The 17,751-nt window shown below is 35.3% G+C and overlaps 1 protein-coding gene across 3 annotated transcripts in view; it reads left to right on the top strand.

Annotated features, from left to right (window-relative positions):
• Positions 1 to 17,751, top strand: part of LOC128994945 (uncharacterized) — a 42,297-nt gene that overhangs the window by 13,216 nt on the left and 11,330 nt on the right. For 2 of the 3 annotated variants that reach the window (XM_054419793.1, XM_054419795.1), the window contains exon 1: positions 12,348 to 12,506. The exons of the other annotated variant lie outside the window; for it this stretch is intronic. In XM_054419793.1, the coding sequence (XP_054275768.1) occupies positions 12,436 to 12,506 (71 nt within the window). In that variant the 5' untranslated portion in view covers positions 12,348 to 12,435. Of the gene's footprint in view, positions 1 to 12,347; positions 12,507 to 17,751 lie in introns of those variants that run through there. 3 annotated transcript variants of the gene reach the window in all.

The raw sequence follows: 17,751 nt of genomic DNA on the forward strand, positions 1-17,751 counted from the left end.
TGTACGTCAGACAGTAGCTGTTGAGATCCACAGATCCTCCTTCTATGTTGTGTCTGGTCATTACAGGACCATCACCTCGTGACTCCTGGACAGTGGTTGTTGTACGTCAGACAGTAGCTGTTGAGATCCACAGATCCTCCTTCTATGATCTCTGCTGATCTAAAATCAAGTCATAGATGACCTAGGAGTATTTAATCCTCCTAGTAGATGACCGGCAGCTTTTTTCACCGTCGTGGTTTATATATTCAACCACACTTTGATCGCGCCACTGAGCCCATAGCAATTACGTGTATAACTGCCTTAATCAATTCATTATCAGGAGTATAGTATTTTTTTTAAATTACTGAACAGTAATAGATCGAGACTACTTTCACCATCGAACGTCAGTGGTCATTTGAACAGAATCTAAAAAAAAACATCTCAAACAGAAATTAAAAACCACTTTAATAGTTTAACAGTTTAACATGTAATTTTTGTTAATTCTGAATCTAATTATGTCCCTTAGTGAATGGATACGTGTCATTCCAAGGCATCCTTTCTGAAACCGGTACGCTGCATTTCTCCAATAATCACTGCTTCCAAAATAATGTGTCCGGTGAGTTACTATTTAGAAAAATAACACATCGCTCAGACAATGCTACAAAAGGCATAGCTCGGATTAAACCCTGCTCCAAAACTGTTTCGGACCAGTGTTTTTCGAAGTAATGTCTGGATCGCCCTGACACAGTCGTTCACACGGGGTTGGCGACCTGTCTCCGTCTCGCCTTGTGTGTTCGATTGTGCAACACCTCCTGACAACGTTTGCATACATTTTCAGTTTTCTTTTACTTTTGTCTCGACAGTCGGTGCTGAGTGGCAGACTGATTGTGTCGCCGACCGCTGAATGTAAGCGGGTCGAAAAATTGAAAAGATCGGGTGCAAAGGTTTTGCGAGCACAACATTATCCATTGTGTGCCCTCGTTACATTATTTATACGATTCAAATGGCATGGAATAAACACATTTTAGTAAATAAATGTTGCTGATTAAGTGTACTCTGCAATTTAAAATTATAAGGATTTATTTTTTTAAGTTTTCCAGCCTTACATCAACTTAGACATAGTAAACACCTTTCTACCAATGTCGACGCTTTTACATAAACCAGAAGAGTTTTTATTAATGTGAATGCATTAACAAATTCGATGCCATATTTTATCAAATGCGATGCCTTTTAACCTTAGTCTACAATGCCCTAATGAGTGAACATGTAAACCAAGGTAATAAACACACATAAATCGCTTTCGTTTATCCACTGCGTTGACAGGTTGAGATCGCTGCTATAGTCTAAATCACGCTCTTGCTGCATAACTCCATGAGCCAAGTTTGTGATGTTTGCAGTCGAGTCAGCTGTTTTTCATCTCAGCTGTTTAATAAATCAGCTGTCGAGCCTGCTTATTGAAACAATGGTAGCTGTGCATACGTTCCGACACAGATTACACATTATAGCCCAGAGGCTTGTTTTGATGTGTTTGATGTTTTGACTATGCGTCGACTTTATGTTATTACCTAGTTTTCGTGTAAAAAGTACAAGGAACGATCTACTCTTTGGTCCTAATTTTTGTAACAATCGATAGTTTTGTTGTATAGGCCTATTGCGTTGTTCAATTCAAATAGTTTAAAGTTTTACAAGAAATAAGTATCAAATATAAAACTCAATCTAAATATATACTGGACATAAACACTCTTATATCGTCAAATTGGAAACTGATGGAAATACTGTAGGCCTACATGTAAATTTACTGTCTAATGTTAGTTCTGTGGCAAGTAAGAAGCTTAATGTTTTTAGTTTCTTTAATATCCCGCTCTATTGATGTCAGTGGTCTCGTAATTCTGGCGTCACACAACATGTACATATTGGAGTTCTTATAGAGACTAAAACTTTGTGGGACGCTTTCAAGTTTGATCTGTATACTTTTGAGATACAGGAAAAACCAACTTAAGATTTGTATAAGAGAAATCTCCTGGTTATTCTGATAACAATTTTTCAGATCCAATTAATAGTAAGGCTCCGTGTAGCCTGTGTGTTAGTAGCGCCAAGGTCCGCGGTTAAATAGGAGAACATTGGCATTGTGAACAGAGGCAATTCTATAAATAAATAAAATAATAACCACCATAGTAAAACTTGGGCTATTAAACTTCACTCCACTTAGTTTATAACACCACTGTGTTGGAGTTCAAGTCTACACAATTAGTTATAACATAAAACACAGCGCACGTACTTTGAAGTGTTGAGTACTTGGAAATACAAACATCAATAAAGTGCGGTTTTAAAACGAACCGAGTAAAAAGTAGCGGATTTCCAGCGTTAATTTAGTTAGGCTTTACTAATAGAGGTTACCTACACGATCCGCAATCAGCATTTACGACGATAGAGTGATGGATTCGATCCCAGTCACACCTTAAAAAATACTTATTTACCTTCGGCTGTATTCAGGCAAAATTCGGTTCATAAGCACTAGTTATAATATGTTGCATCGTTTTCGTAGGCTTTTCATGCATCGGTTCAGTAATGGCAATGAAGACCAAATGTAGCAAGCCAAGCATTAAATCAAACCATGTGTTCGGGTCCGTTGCGGCTCCAATTCATCGGTTACATTCTATAGCACCGGTCCTGCTATTGAAGTTTCATATGAGGACTGACGTTAGAAAGTAGACACATATTTGCACGGCTCCAAGAGAAACCCATCTGACTTGTTAACCTTTGACCGCGGCCGGAAACAGGAAATTGTAGAGATGAATCTGACGGCACGCATCTCCTCGATACGTAGAATAATGATTTTACACAGAGTAATGTATACGGATAATGACTTTATCAAGACAGTGCAGTATTATACCGCAGCTCTATGTGATATTGGCATAGATTAAACAAGGAAGTATGTTTAATCTATGATATTGATGAGAGGCGTTATGTTGTATAGTTCAGGTGATTATTTTCCCAGGGCTATCCTACTGGATGAAAGGGAGAATACGTGGCAGGTTTCTAGGGTTGGGGGGGGGGGGGGATTTCTGGCGCCTGGATTCTGTGGCAAAATTTCTGTGCATCCTAGTAAATAAGACATTATTTCGTAAATCGAGTAACAAATTAGAAAACAAAACCAGTTTACAGTTCAGCCCGAAAGTTTGAATCTAGTTTACCAAAAATCAAGCACATGACTCATACATAGTAGTTGTAATTACTGTACCTGATTAAAACATTACGCTGTTAGTCTAAAACTAAAAAAAATACACAATCTCTCAGTTTTAAATGAATAAAATACTTATCAACGAAAGAAACTTGTTAAATTGTTACTGAAAAATTTTTAATTTGCTAGTATAAATATCAAGTACATATATTTACAACAACTCTTTACATCCAACCCAACCACAAAATCTCCCGGTGTTCAGAGTCATTGAGTCATTCGGTAGTCAGAGTAGAACTATTACTAGAACAATAATGTCCGATATTTGAAATATTAAATATTTATGGAAAAACGTTTACAAAATTATGTTTTGTTTGATAGCGTTTGTTGATGCTAATACGTTTTTTTGCATCGTGCATAGTGTGCACTCCGTACGCATAGTATACTATTATAGTAACGGGTATGCATATCATACCGATTATGATACTGTATAGATTTTCTATTGTGTGTTGTGCCTATTGTGTCCATCAGATCCATTACAGCATGTGCCTCGGCCTACTTATACAGAGTGTGGACCACAGTGACCATACAATAACATTTAAAAAAATCTAGATTTATCAATTAAAGAGATTGGTGTTGGGGGGAAGTTATTGGATAACTTGTGTACATTAAACATATTTACTGCTAATTTTTAGCAGTGATGTGACTGCTCTTTGATTTCTTATACATTCCTGGTTAAATAAGCTAATGAAAATGAACAGTAGTAATATTCTTTTAAGCTGTTATTCCACTGAGATGACTTTCGAGTGGAAATATTAGAATATAAAAAGACAGAGTGTTGAAATAGAAGTAACTGTGTTATATTAAAAATCAGAATAGAATAGTAAACAGCATTTGATGATTAACATTTTGGTTGCTATGGTAACAACTGATTCATATGTTCATAACATTCTCCCCCACTTAATCACTGGAGAGCAAAGTCCTTAAGATAGGACGGAACCTTGCGCTGTCTGGAAGGACGAGTTAATTTGTTTTCTTTTTGTTCTGTGGCTTGAGGTCTGTCTAGATTTTCTTCCCTTAGAGTACCGTCTAGTTCTGTTGTGAGAATAACTGGTTTTGATGGGTCGAAAGGAATAAGAACTGTATCACTACAAAGTTCACATTTCAGATTCAGAAATGAGGCTTCAGAAGCAGCTGACCAAAAGAATTTATCTTTTCGAAGCAAACATCGTAGTGGATGTGTTTTTGAAGAGAAGTCAGGAATGAATTTTGCATAGTATGTAACTAAGCCAAGAAAGCGTCTTAACTCATCAACATTTCGAGGTCGATGCATCTGAGTAACTGCTTCAACCTTTTTAGGGCATTTTTGAATCTTATTGAATGACACTACATGTCCAAGGTAATTAATACTTTCCTTGAAGAAAACACATTTTGTTCTGTTAAGATGTAGATCATTCTTCTTGAGACATTCCAAACATGCAATAAGGTTCTTTATACACTCTTCGAGAGTTTCACCGTGACAAATGATATCATCAAAGTTTGCTTCTACCTTTGATAATCCGTTTAATAGTTGTGACAAAATTCGATTAAACTCAGAAGGGGCTGTTTTTATTCCAAAACTGGGACGATTCATGTTGAACATTCCTTTATGGGTTGATATTGTTTGAATCTTACTTCCCTCTTCATCGACTTTTAGATGCAAATAAGCCTTATGAAGATCCAACTTACAGAAGTATCTTGATCTGCGGAGACTATGTAGGACATCATCAATGCGTCGAATGGGGTGGTTAGATGAGACAAGTTTTGAATTAACCCCACACTTGTAATCTACGCATAGTCTGACTCCTCCATCTGGCTTTGGGATAACAACCAATGGTGACCCCCAGTCACTTGATGCGACTGGAGTTATGATTCCTTGAGACTCGAGGGTTGTAAGTTCCTTTTCTACTCTCTCTCGTAATGCGAAAGGGACATCACGTTCCCTAGTAAATACTGGTTTTTCATTATCTCTGAGTTGGAGTTTGACTTCAACATTGGGAACACATCCGATTCTTTCTTCGAAAATTGCTGAGTATTTTTCGAATATATCCTCTAGAGACGGTACTAAATTATCATCAACTGTATTAATCGGTGATTGCTTTCTGTTGTCTACCTCACTGAGTTCAATTCCAAGTCCACGAATCCAAATTCGTCCTAACAAAGCAGAATGACCTGCAGGTACTATAAATAAATCAGCATTTAATGATTTTGCATTGTAAGAGACTGAGACAGTTACTTTACCTTTAGGTTTTATTATATGATCAGAGTAGGAGCGAAATGAGATAGGAGTTGGTTGAAGTGGCACTTTAAGTCCAAGTTTATCAAAGTCCGTTTCTGAGATTAAGGAAAATCGTGCACCAGAGTCTACTTCAAATGTTTGAGGCTTGTTGTTGATAGTGACTGTAACCATGTATTTGTCCGAGTCTGGTCCTACTATGTAAAGATCTTCCACATCGTTGATTTGTGTGATTCCATACTCATCTGGGTGACTGGATTCATCTTCTGTGTAGTGAGACAACAGGGTGTTTGTTTTAGAGTTCTTTAGTAGAGACGTTATACACACTTTTAATACGTGGCCTTGTTTTCCACAGGAAGTGCATTTAAGATTTTTCCGATTAATTTTGCATTCATTAGACTGATGGTTTGATCGACCACATTTGAAACAAAGTCCATCAATACCCAAAGCTTTGTAGTCAACGTGTCTTTTTAAGCTTTTGTTACGGAAATGTTGTGATTGAGATCTATTGGAACCGCGGTCATCATATTTGTGTGTCTTAAATTGCTTGAAACTTTGATATTCCTTTGTCTTAGACCTTGAATGCCTATCAATTTTGTGTGTATCTGCATTTTCACTTGATGATTGTGTGACAGGATTACAAATTTTATTTGATTCATAGCGGGAAGCTTCTAGGGCAACTGCTTTCTTGAGGAGTGAGTCAAAACTGTTGAGATTAGTGTCTTGTAGAAGTTGTTCACGTATCCAATTGTCTTTTAGTCCTCTAATAAATTGAGGGCGAAGAAATTCATCAGCAATTGAAATTTTACTTTCACATTCATTGCAAGAAGTGTAAAAATTACAATCATTCAGGTTACCTTTCAGGACTGTGACAAAATCAGAGATAGATTGATGCAACTGTTGTGAAACACTGAGGAAATAGTGTTGTGCAACAATATGAGATACTGTAGGTGACAACATCACTGTGAAATGTTCGATTAATTTTGAAAAATTAAGGTCTTTTACAGGATTGTCTGGGCCCAAAAGAGTTGTCAGATTATTGTAATGTTCCTTACCAATGGATGAGCACAGGAGTTGAGCTTTCATCTTGTCTTCTTTAATGTTCTTCAAATTGCAATAATTTTCAAAACGTTCCAAATATGATTTGAATTTATCATTATTTGGATCAAAATGTTCAAAAGGATTGATCTGAGGAGTTGAAGTTTTATTACCTAGAGCTGCAGCCAAAACACTCATGAGTCTTTCAAATTGTTCTTCATTCATTTTAAGTTGAAATGTTTAACAAAATAAAATATCTTGAAAATAATAGAATAAAACAAGAATTACACTAAAACAAGAACAAGAATTAGACATGAAACAAGAATTAGAATAAAACAAGAACAAGATAATAGTTTTTTACCAAATCGTCGCCAACTGAGATAACTTTCGAGTGGAAATATTAGAATATAAAAAGACAGAGTGTTGAAATAGAAGTAACTGTGTTATATTAAAAATCAGAATAGAATAGTAAACAGCATTGGATGATTAACATTTTGGTTGCTATGGTAACAACTGATTCATATGTTCATAACATCCACCCTCCTAAATTTACCGAAATGATGTTCAAACTCCCGCAAGGAGCGCGCCAGTGGTGGGCGGGACTGTCGAGGCATGCAGCTCCACGGTTACTGTGTCAGGGACAACGCGGATTTCGGAGTAAATTACAAAGCTGACTAATTGGGCTACATGACCATCGTAACTGAAATTCCCATTCTCGGGGTGAATGTGGTTTGTTTACAAGCTGTGTTTAAGGGGTAAGTAAAATTCAAAACCAGAGTTAACAATTTATTTTAAGTATCGGTTCTAGGTTCAGCAAGTAGACATAATTTGTGATACGAAAAAGTGTCTAGTAATGTTTTTTCTTGAGTAAATTCGTTAAAACAAACAACGACCGCTAGTTGAGCTGTCAGAAACTAAGCTCTTGTTCCGTAATACACGTTCAGAATATTCAACGTTGTAATGATGGTCATTGTTAACATTTCAAACCGTCTCCAAGTCAAATGAATTCAGAAATTTTAACTAAAATGTTTCTTACCTTTATGACAACACAAATGAGCGCAACTGGCGAGTTAGTTGCGCTCATTTGTGTTGTCATAAAGGTAAGAAGTACGTGACCAACTGGAGATAAAAGCGAGTTTTATGTTTTGAAAAAATGTTAAACATTTCTCATCGGTGATTGAACGTAGTACTCTTTAAACTAATTCTATTTAAAAATAGGGAATAAATGTGATAGACATTTCAGTGTAAATCCAATCAGACAAATGGAAATTCGCTTGGTCTGCAGGTTTGCTGCAGCAGGGGGTACATTGTTGTTATAGCAAGTAAAGAAATATTAACCACCCCTTATCACTTAGTATAATAATATCAAAGAGAAAAACACGCACGATTGTCTCCAACCTCTAAAACCATAGAAAACATTTTAAATTGATCGTCACATCTTGGCTGTTGGGTCGAAGGTCACCGTTTGATCGACAAAATGTGACCTTAATCGTCAGGCCACATGACTGTCTTTTTAAATACGGTAGCCTAAAATAGATAAATGCGAGAACCCACTTTGCCGTCAGCTGCGTCCATGTTGTTGTACGTAGCCTACTTGTATTTACACCTTTGTCTGTCATTGAGCCAAAATTCCAATTTATGAAATCTACTCCGAAAAAACTAGAGTCCCGGATCAAGATTCAAATCGTTTTATTGTATTCTTTGGATAGGCGAGAATGTCTTTAGCTATATCAATATGGCCTCTCTACTTTGGAAGTAAGACAACGAACGTCCAAAAACCTAATTTTAAGCGATCTTCGTCACATTTTCTCCCAATGTTTACCACATAAGTAATTCGTCAAATACCAATCATCTGTTTAGAAAATACTTCATCAATATAAGCATTTTTTGAATAAAGATTATTTTTTCTAGCTGTTAATAACTGATGTTTACATGAAATGTTGTTTACAAACTGCAATCATTTCCGATCATTAAGTTTACATTTCCGATAGTGAACATAAGTTATCTAACACCAAGTGAAGATTAATCAACTTGTGACTTATTCAACTGATTCAATAATTGATCTCAAGTACAATAGTGTATAAATGTAAACAAAATGAAAATACTGGTACCGTGCAGGCCGGGAAGCTGGAGATTCTTCGTATACCAAATTGTACTGTACTTGAGTTTTGATAACCGGGAAAAAGACCATGAATCAGTGTTGTGTAGGACTGGGCAACTGGAAATGTTTAAGTACTCGTCACTAATAGCCTACAATCGAGGTTTCCACTCATTAACGACGTTCCGATGGCTGTTGTGTCAAATAAAAAATCACAACTGCAGTGGGTGATGGGTGATCACTGATACGGTATTGCTGCGATCTCGGATGATCTTTAAGATTCCGTTAAGATCGTAACAGGTTTACGTATGCGTCTTCGGGTACACTTCCAGACCTGTTGGCACAAACAGCCGAATGAAAATATCTATCGATATATCGATTACTCGATACATCGTTTGGTTAAGTTAGTTAGGTAAGGTTAACCTAACCTAACTAACCAAACGATATATTGAATTAAATAATCGAATAATCAATACTAGTGTACATGTTGCTCGAAATCGAGCAATTGCGAAGAAGTACTGGAGTTATTTACAAACAAATTACTTGGTTGAAAACTTATAACAGTCATAATTTCCAAAGATTTTAAAAGAGCAAAAGAGCCAACTAAAAGATTATCAACCAATGGAAATACTTACAATTTACATAACAGTCCTTTTCCATTTTAAAGGGCGAATTTTTAACAATCAAACTGTCCATGGACGGGAAAAGGTAAGCTTATAATTTAAGGTCAACGTAAAAAGGCTGTCATCTTTTATTAAGCACCGTACCTAAGTTATTTAGCCAATTTGTAGACAATAAGGTGTAGGCTACTTTAAACTCTACAGAACAGAGTTAGGCAAAAACTGGCAGAACTCTAGAATTAAAATAAAGGTAATTGAGGTAATAATTCAGTATTTTAATATAACTATTTTTATAGTAAGGATGAAATGGAGTTATTTATCATAGACATACTCATATGCCAAATCCTTAAAATAAAAATTCAATAATTAATAACTTATATCATTAAACACAAACCAACATCCAAAACTATACACATTTTTAATACAACATAGATAATTTACACATTGACTGTTTACAATTAACAACACGTGTTCTTCTTCAGGCATTTGACAGTTCTGGTTGTTTACATTTAAATGTCAAAGCAAACGTAATATTTAATTTCTGACAACAGCTGGAGTTTCAAAACAATGTTTGTTTCCCATGTTAATCTTATGGAGAAATACGAAACTTTAAAGGGCCCCAGGGACTCACTCTCAAATTATTTACCTAAAAAGAAAGTTTCCTGCACAACTTCACGTTACGCTCTTTCCAATGACACCAAAAACATGTCAATCGGTTCAGTAGTTTCGGAGGAGTAATTGTCACAAAAATCCTGCTTGCGTATTAAATAAGTATATATAGAATATAGATTACTCACTCGGTTGTGTAAAGAAAATCGGTACAGTTGTTTGTGCCAACCAGATATGGAAGATATGGATATGGAAGATATGGAAGTGTACCCTCGCTTTTCCAATGTGTCTAATTCGGTTTTGACTCACAATTATTGTTCTGCCATCGCTAGCGTAGGCTTACCCGTAACACTAATTTGTGAGGTATTTAATTGGTTTGCCTTAAAACCTATCAGATATTTTTTTGCTACGGTTATGTGTAAAACAATTTTCCTGTATATCTGGAAAAAGCCCAAATTGGTATGAAACAAACTGCGTTCTAAATATAATAAGGTTTCAACTTGTTAAAATATCCCCTTTCGAAGATCGAGCACACCGCCAGTACCAATACAATAACATATTCCAATTAATTGTTTTTAACTTAATAAAACATAAGTCCAGTCTTTGTAATCGGTGCATTGTTTGTAAGATGTAATGAGTGAATAAAGAAAGAAATATTAATAAGGTTAATAAGGTAGTCTGGGAGATAAGACAAGAAATACGTGGGGATATCGAGGCATAGTCGTTGTTTCCGTGGTTGTCCAACAATCAAAGAATCATTAGACCTCATTATCACTCGCTCCATAACGATCTGAGACGACGTCAACATCTTCACAACACGTCGGTCTCCAAACCAAATGTAGAGCGATGGCTGCACAATGATTCTTATACTTTTATAGTACAGTACTTTAATATTCAAAGATTTCAATAAAACACACTGCGAAATGGATATTGAGCACCGCATGTTTCAAATCAAACATGACACAAAAATTACACCTTAATGAAGGTTGGGGAGTAATTAACTTAGGATGGATGTATTTACAGTAATACTATAAATACTATTTAAATGAACAATGGAAACATTGTGAATAAATTGCTCGGAATCCTACCTAGTCGATTTTTCTACAAAGTTTGTTACAGACGAAATTTATGCTCTTCTATATTTTCGATGCTGTGATATAGTGGATGTAACACTAAATATGCTGCAGTTAGCGATTCGCCGTTTCCGCTTAGGTTATGTTTATATTTTCGACAGAACTCGGTAATTTATATCTGTTCACTCTTCCGGTGGTTTATTCCAATCTATGAAATAATATAGCTGGGATATTTATTTACAGTAATGGAAGAAAATATCCGTATGATACAACTACTGTTACTTTTTGGTCCCAAACAGGAATAACATTGTACGTTTTTGGCTAGTATTTTTTAGGATGTTATATCATACGGTATCATAAGTGAGAGATGCCTATATTTAGAGAAACCTCTCTTAAGATCAACCATATGTATCAATCGTTGAAAGAACTCATAAACAAACGCAAAACTTGTCAAAATAAATGTGTGATCGGCCTATTAGGTTTTAGATCTTAATTTATATCCTCTCAACAAATTATACTAGTCCTAATGTCACTGTAGAAGAGGAAATGGAAAAAAATCAAAAAGAAACAATACTATCGGACTATATAAAAATAGTTTATTTATAACGTTTTCTAATTGAAACAAGGTCAAATCAGTTAAATAACAGACAAATTAAAAGGAGTACTGTAATTAATTTTTAACACAGCTTCGCCGCGCGCCGTGCCGTGGAGCGCCCGTACAACGCATGTGTGTTGAGTTTGGTATTCCTCCCATTGAAGGCAACACGCTCTACTGTACTATTTACATTTCATAGCCCTCCATTTGATCAGTTATTTTGGCTTAGTGTGTACTCTTATTTTTAAAAATCAAACCATTCAATTTTTGAAGGGTGCTAAAACAGTATATCTTTTTTCATTTTTTTTTCAAATTAGTTGTATCATAGATTTATGTTTGTATTATCATTATCCTAAACGACCCCCTAACACCATCGAGTGGGAAAATGTCCTGTTGTCCACAACTAATTCGGGGAGTACATTTATGTCTATTTAAATGTAATTAATTTATCACGGACTTTTGGACACAAGTAGATCCCCCATCCCCCATCTTTATGGACCAGCTGTAACAATTTGATACAAATGAAACACCTGCTGATGACTTTGCTACCGAGAAAATGTATATTGCATCCCTTAGTTTTAGCAATAAAAAATAAGTGGCAAAATATCCCATGTCTTCAAATACATCGTTCTCGTTTGAGTTGATTATCAAAGTTTATATATCCGTCAAAAGTCAGTTATTTATCGAGCGCTCTCTGCCGGCTAAATTCTACACTTGTGATTAACCGGATTCGAACCCAAGACCTTCGTACGTCTCAGCTCCATCTCGGTATAGTAGTGCGTGTAGGAGAATTGAGCTATTAGACTGTTAACAGCGGTGTGATGCAAGATCTCTCTACGTAGGCTCAGCCGCTACTAGAGTAGTCCAGTAGTTGGGTAGCGCTCGTGCCATGTCGCTACCGTTGTATGTTTGTTGATGTTTACTATTGTCTTATTCACTTGTGAGTTCAGACGAGTGTCATGGTGATTAGATGAAGTGTACTGTTGGAACGGCCAGGCTAGGATACCCAGGGGAAATGGCTTTGCAATGGACCCCGCTCAGGTGGGAATCACATTTTTTTACATTTGTGTTGTTTTGTAGTTTGAATCATCAGGTTGTTGGAATTTCAAATATCAATCATTGTGTAAAGTGGGGATTTGAAAAGTAAAACACGATTCGTAATGCCGAATAATTTTTATTACATTTATTGGAAAACTATACAAAAAATGTGTAAGAAAACTAAATTTCGATTTGTATTTTTTTATTGACAACATGTATAGTAGGCTACTTTTTGCTATTAGTTATTTGCTGAAGTTTGCTCTAAATAGCATTGAATGGTAAATGTAACAAACTTGTTTGCTATTTTAATTTGTAACATTGTCTAAAGTAATGTTTTTTTCATATTACAGATTTACGATTCATTTCTCGTTTCATAACTGTACAATACTGTATATATATAAACATCTTGAGTTTTAGCTGAATGAACTCAATCGCTATGCGTTATTTTACGATCAACTTGTTTGAAAGCTATTAGCTTTATCTTTACGGTTTCGAGTGAATGGGTTTAATTTGTTCCAAGTTACGATAATTCAGCCACGTTTATTCTTATATATACTTATATTCTTATATTTATTCCACTGTCTTCATAGTGTGTGCGCGTTATTATTAAACTGTTTGCGCACTAGTATTGTTATAGAACAATGCTATTAGAGAGTTTGTTAAAGTCAAATCCCTAGAAAGTTGTCAGTCGTACGGAATTCCCGTATTGTGAACAGAGTGATATATTCGGGAATGTCAGGTTTTATTCAGGGCTGCCAGCATGAGGAAAATGTGAATGAAAAATTAATCGAAACCAGAATGACGCACAGAATTGAAGTAATTATTTTTCTTATCTGCGCTTATGCAATTGGCCAATCGTACCAAAATTTTAAAATCCGGGACAACCCCCGCTACGCTACAGTATTTTGCACATGTAATTTTGTCTAAATTTGCATATGTTATAGCCACGTGTGAATAACACCAGTCAAGTGTTATCTACTTACTAAGTACACGTGTTGTGTTGAAGTACGCTCTAGGAGAAGTGATCTTCAAGTACATTATTTACATACCAGACTTGTTAAACTGTTAATCTCACATTCGTAGCTTGCATTCTATTAGTGACTGTTAATAAATGCTTGTTAGCAGCGAATGAACTAAACTTGTTGTACAATTCATTATTCAAATGATCGATTTTATTGAGGGAGTTTGCAAAAAACAGAGGGAGCTCTTTTTGCCTACGTGCCCTATAATTATTTGTTTTCCATATATGTAACCCTGTAAGTTAGGCTCTGAACTACCAGTTGTCATTATTATCAAATACATGTATAATTAAAATCAGGTGACTGGCATGAATTGAACCCGAGCAACAGTTCTGCTCTCTAAACAATAAACCAGCCGTTCACTCATTGAAGATTTTAAATTGTTCATCGTCAGTATTAATGGGAGTATGTTTTATCTATGGTATTACTGTATAACTGTCCAAAGTATTACGAGAATTGTCATTTTCTGACCCTCTGGTATAGTAATCGTAGCAACAAATAATATAGTTAACACAAACACTTTAATAAATAAAAAAAAACATCAATTTAAACGTATTTCAGGCCATACAAACTGCAACTAATAACAATCTTACTAGTTCGTGTACTGAAATCCAAAAGATTGTAATATTTTTAGGCCTTGTATGTTTGGTTTATTTATTTTAAAACTGAAGTCTTATATAGTGTGCTCACTTGCAACTCTGTAGGGCCGCAACGGTACCCGAGTTCCATATCCTAAATTTATCTTATAGCTTTTATTAGAGTGAGTACTCCAATATAGAGAAAGTACTCTTTGCTTGAGATATTTGTCAGTTTTTGTTTCCTCCAAACACCAAACTATCTTCTCATTTTAAGTTGAGTTGTCTTCAACTCAATCAATCCCTTATTTAGCCGTAATTTTATAGATAAAATATATGAAAATAGACTAAAATATAGCCATTAAATTGAAATACATTTTCATCGCAATTTCAAAAACATTTACACAACGCATTGCATGTTTCGCATTAATCTTTTTGCAATCCTGGTTACGCGTCTTCTACATATGGCTCGAGATTGGTACTAGGCTGGTCTGCTGGTAGTTAACCTTAGTTGACTCATGAACCTTTTGTGATGAATCATTTGTCATCTGGCGAAATGTATTTGCCGAGGAATTCAATATATATTTATTGGCATTGATTTAAAATTTTCACTGGAGAATTTATAATTCCATTATTCAGTTGAAGACAATTCCTTGTGTTTGAGTTCGGTAATGCTTGGGTGGGTTAGTTTATTCTCTTAATTTGTAGACTATTTCTATAATTTGTTAAATGGTGACAGAATCCTTACCCTAGAAACATGAAAAATCTTCGACTTTGAATACTGTAAGAAGACTTTTCACCCTGTTGTAAAAACTTTCTGTTGTAACACATGTGTATCATCATTGACTATACTGTTCGTTTACCCATCAGTACCCATCAGTACTTTAAGGGCGCTTTGCTCTTTACTACAACTAGAGGTCAAGAAATCCATTTCAACTGGGTAGTTTTATTTTATTAAAATAGTTTTGAAGTTGTTTGTTACTTATTCAGGTATCATTCAGGCGTTAATTGCGATTTCTCAGTGGAACTGTATGCCAACCTTAGTTTTGTCACACTCGATACATAGAATAGCAAGATAGACTACATTATTAACTTTCTTCACTAAAATAATATAAATGAAAAAGACGTGATGAATGCCTTTATGGCAAAGCCCATCTTATGAAATGGTCTGAAAACCACTTGATTCTGTTTCAACTGTTGTATTACGTCAAAGATTCTATTTATCTACGTAACCCCACACTGAGCTGGGAATGGAACTCAATGGGATGTGGAACACATGGTCAGTCTATTGTTTACACATAGAGTATAAAAGCGAATATTTGGGTGAACGATCTGTTACATAACAAAAACTTATCTCGATTCACTCGGAAGTATTCTTATTGTTAGAGTTTATAATGAGCAACGCAAAACATTAAATAAAATTTAAAGTTTCGTTATTTAAACCTTCTTATCGTACACACCTACTGTATATATTTATGAATTATTATTGTTCAGAATCAGTTACGTTTTACTTTTCCCCTAATATAGGACTCTGTTGGAATTTGTAGGGTATTTAAGTTGCACTGTAAACTTATAGGCTACAGTAACTGGTTGATAATTTACACAGTTTTTGTGACGAAACGAGATTTTAAACTAATTTTTATAGACGATTTGCACCCTCAGGACAAAGTTACTTAAGATGCGTGTTTACTCTCTGCGAAGTACCTACCTTAATTTCTTAACACACTTCAACCGTCAATAGATTAATGTTTAATAATGTCATTTCATGAGATGTAATTTCATAGAGAAAAAATGACTTGATTCATTGAACCATAGTCAGAGTATAAATGTAAAATACATGTTTCTCTCATATGACACACTGAAACAGTCCCCATATTTTATGTTCACGTCGACTTAAACTGTATACAGTAACTCAAATAGTAGTGTAATAAAGTATGCTCAGTCAAAAGAGACAACTCTACAGCAGATGCATATTTTATGTTTATTTCAGTATCCATAATCAATGCTTCAACGAAACTGGTCACTTGGTTAATGCTGTAGATTGTGCATTATGATTATATCCCATGAAATGACCAAACAAACCGCACATTCTATCGATGGAGGTTGTATAGGTTACACTCAGAAATAACCAACATTAAATTCCACGCTTCAACGTATATTTCATTGTAGAGAGTTTTAACGTTGTTTGATAAACGCCCGTGATATATCACCATCAAGGTCTAGCGTTTATGCAGATGTTCAGAGACGTAATGGTAATCTCTTGTTGTAACCCAGTGGTAGTTAAACTCGACCTTTCATCTAATAAGACGTCATTCGCCAATTTTGTAACTTATTGGTCGCGTTTCAAACAAATAGAACCTATACACTTTTGTAAACGTATTTCACACAGTAATAAAATGTGTTCTTGCCGTGGTAAGGCGTTACTATCCACAAGAAACACGACGCAAAAGTTAAGAGTAGTCACATACAAAATCCATTACAACCGCATAGTAAAATGTGTCCTTGCTACCTGCTCGCAACTAGCAGATAAAAAATGCATAAGAATGCAAACTGAATTGCACATTTAAGCACTTGAACAAAGATCTAACCAAGTCAACACTATCTAAACAGTATAGTTGGCTTGCACATGCCGGCTCTATCGCCACTATTCATCGCACAGTATAGATTTTCAGCTGAAACGTGTGATTGTTTCTGTTCTTTGGTTTTTTCTTTGTTGATTGTGGCATGCTTCTTTGTTGTTTGTGGAGATTGACTTATGGATTGATTGTATTTTCTACAACAATAAAACTAATCGAACTTTAAAATTCACGTCGTAACATATCATTTCATACTTCAGCGTGTCACAGCATACTAGGTTTAATTACCATATGTATACACACACAACGCAGACGCACGAAACACATCCAAACAGGATTGTAATTTTACGATTTTACGAGCCGTATTTTTATCAAGTAACATGAAAAGCAGGTCCTCAAGATTCAGATGCCAAGAGAGATAAATATTTACAATATCAAGGCATGAACTGGTTTTGGTTGCTGACGCGTCACACAGCTATTAAACCACCGATAAGGCTAACAAGTGTACCATTCTGTATACAGCGATCACAGCAATGTCTTCTGGGATATCTTAACTGTTACTGCCTTTGCTCTGCATGTGCTAGTATTGGCGAGAAATTCATGTTAGAGTGTAGTTGCCTTGTCAATTGCGATGTTTGGCCTTAACTACTCTACTTGAGTACCAAATTTAGCAACATGGGACCATTACAACAAGCCGCAACTACAGTAGTTTCAACATGGAAATTGAATCTGTATCTACTTAACGGCGGAATATTTATTGTGAAAGCTATAATTGAAAAATGAGAACTATTGGAATTCATAGATGCATCAAATATCTCTAAACTTTATGATTATTTATTTGTTGAGCGCAGTAAGCGAAGGTCTTATACTACACTCCTGCTTTTGTAATTTGTATAGCAAGAAAATTAGGTTAGGTTAGGTTTTGTCAACGTTCAGTCTTACCGGCCGTACGCAAAACACAAAGTTTCATATGCTTAACATGTTTATTGATATTAATTTCAACTTAAACATTCACCATTATTGATGGACAAAGCGTAACTCATTCTTATCTAGTATAATACACATAAAACAAAGAATA

Source organism: Macrosteles quadrilineatus, unplaced genomic scaffold, assembly GCF_028750875.1.
Source record: "Macrosteles quadrilineatus isolate MER2022 unplaced genomic scaffold, UCM_ALF_1.0 Scaffold_5__1_contigs__length_97177068, whole genome shotgun sequence".
Taxonomy (NCBI): domain Eukaryota; kingdom Metazoa; phylum Arthropoda; class Insecta; order Hemiptera; family Cicadellidae; genus Macrosteles; species Macrosteles quadrilineatus.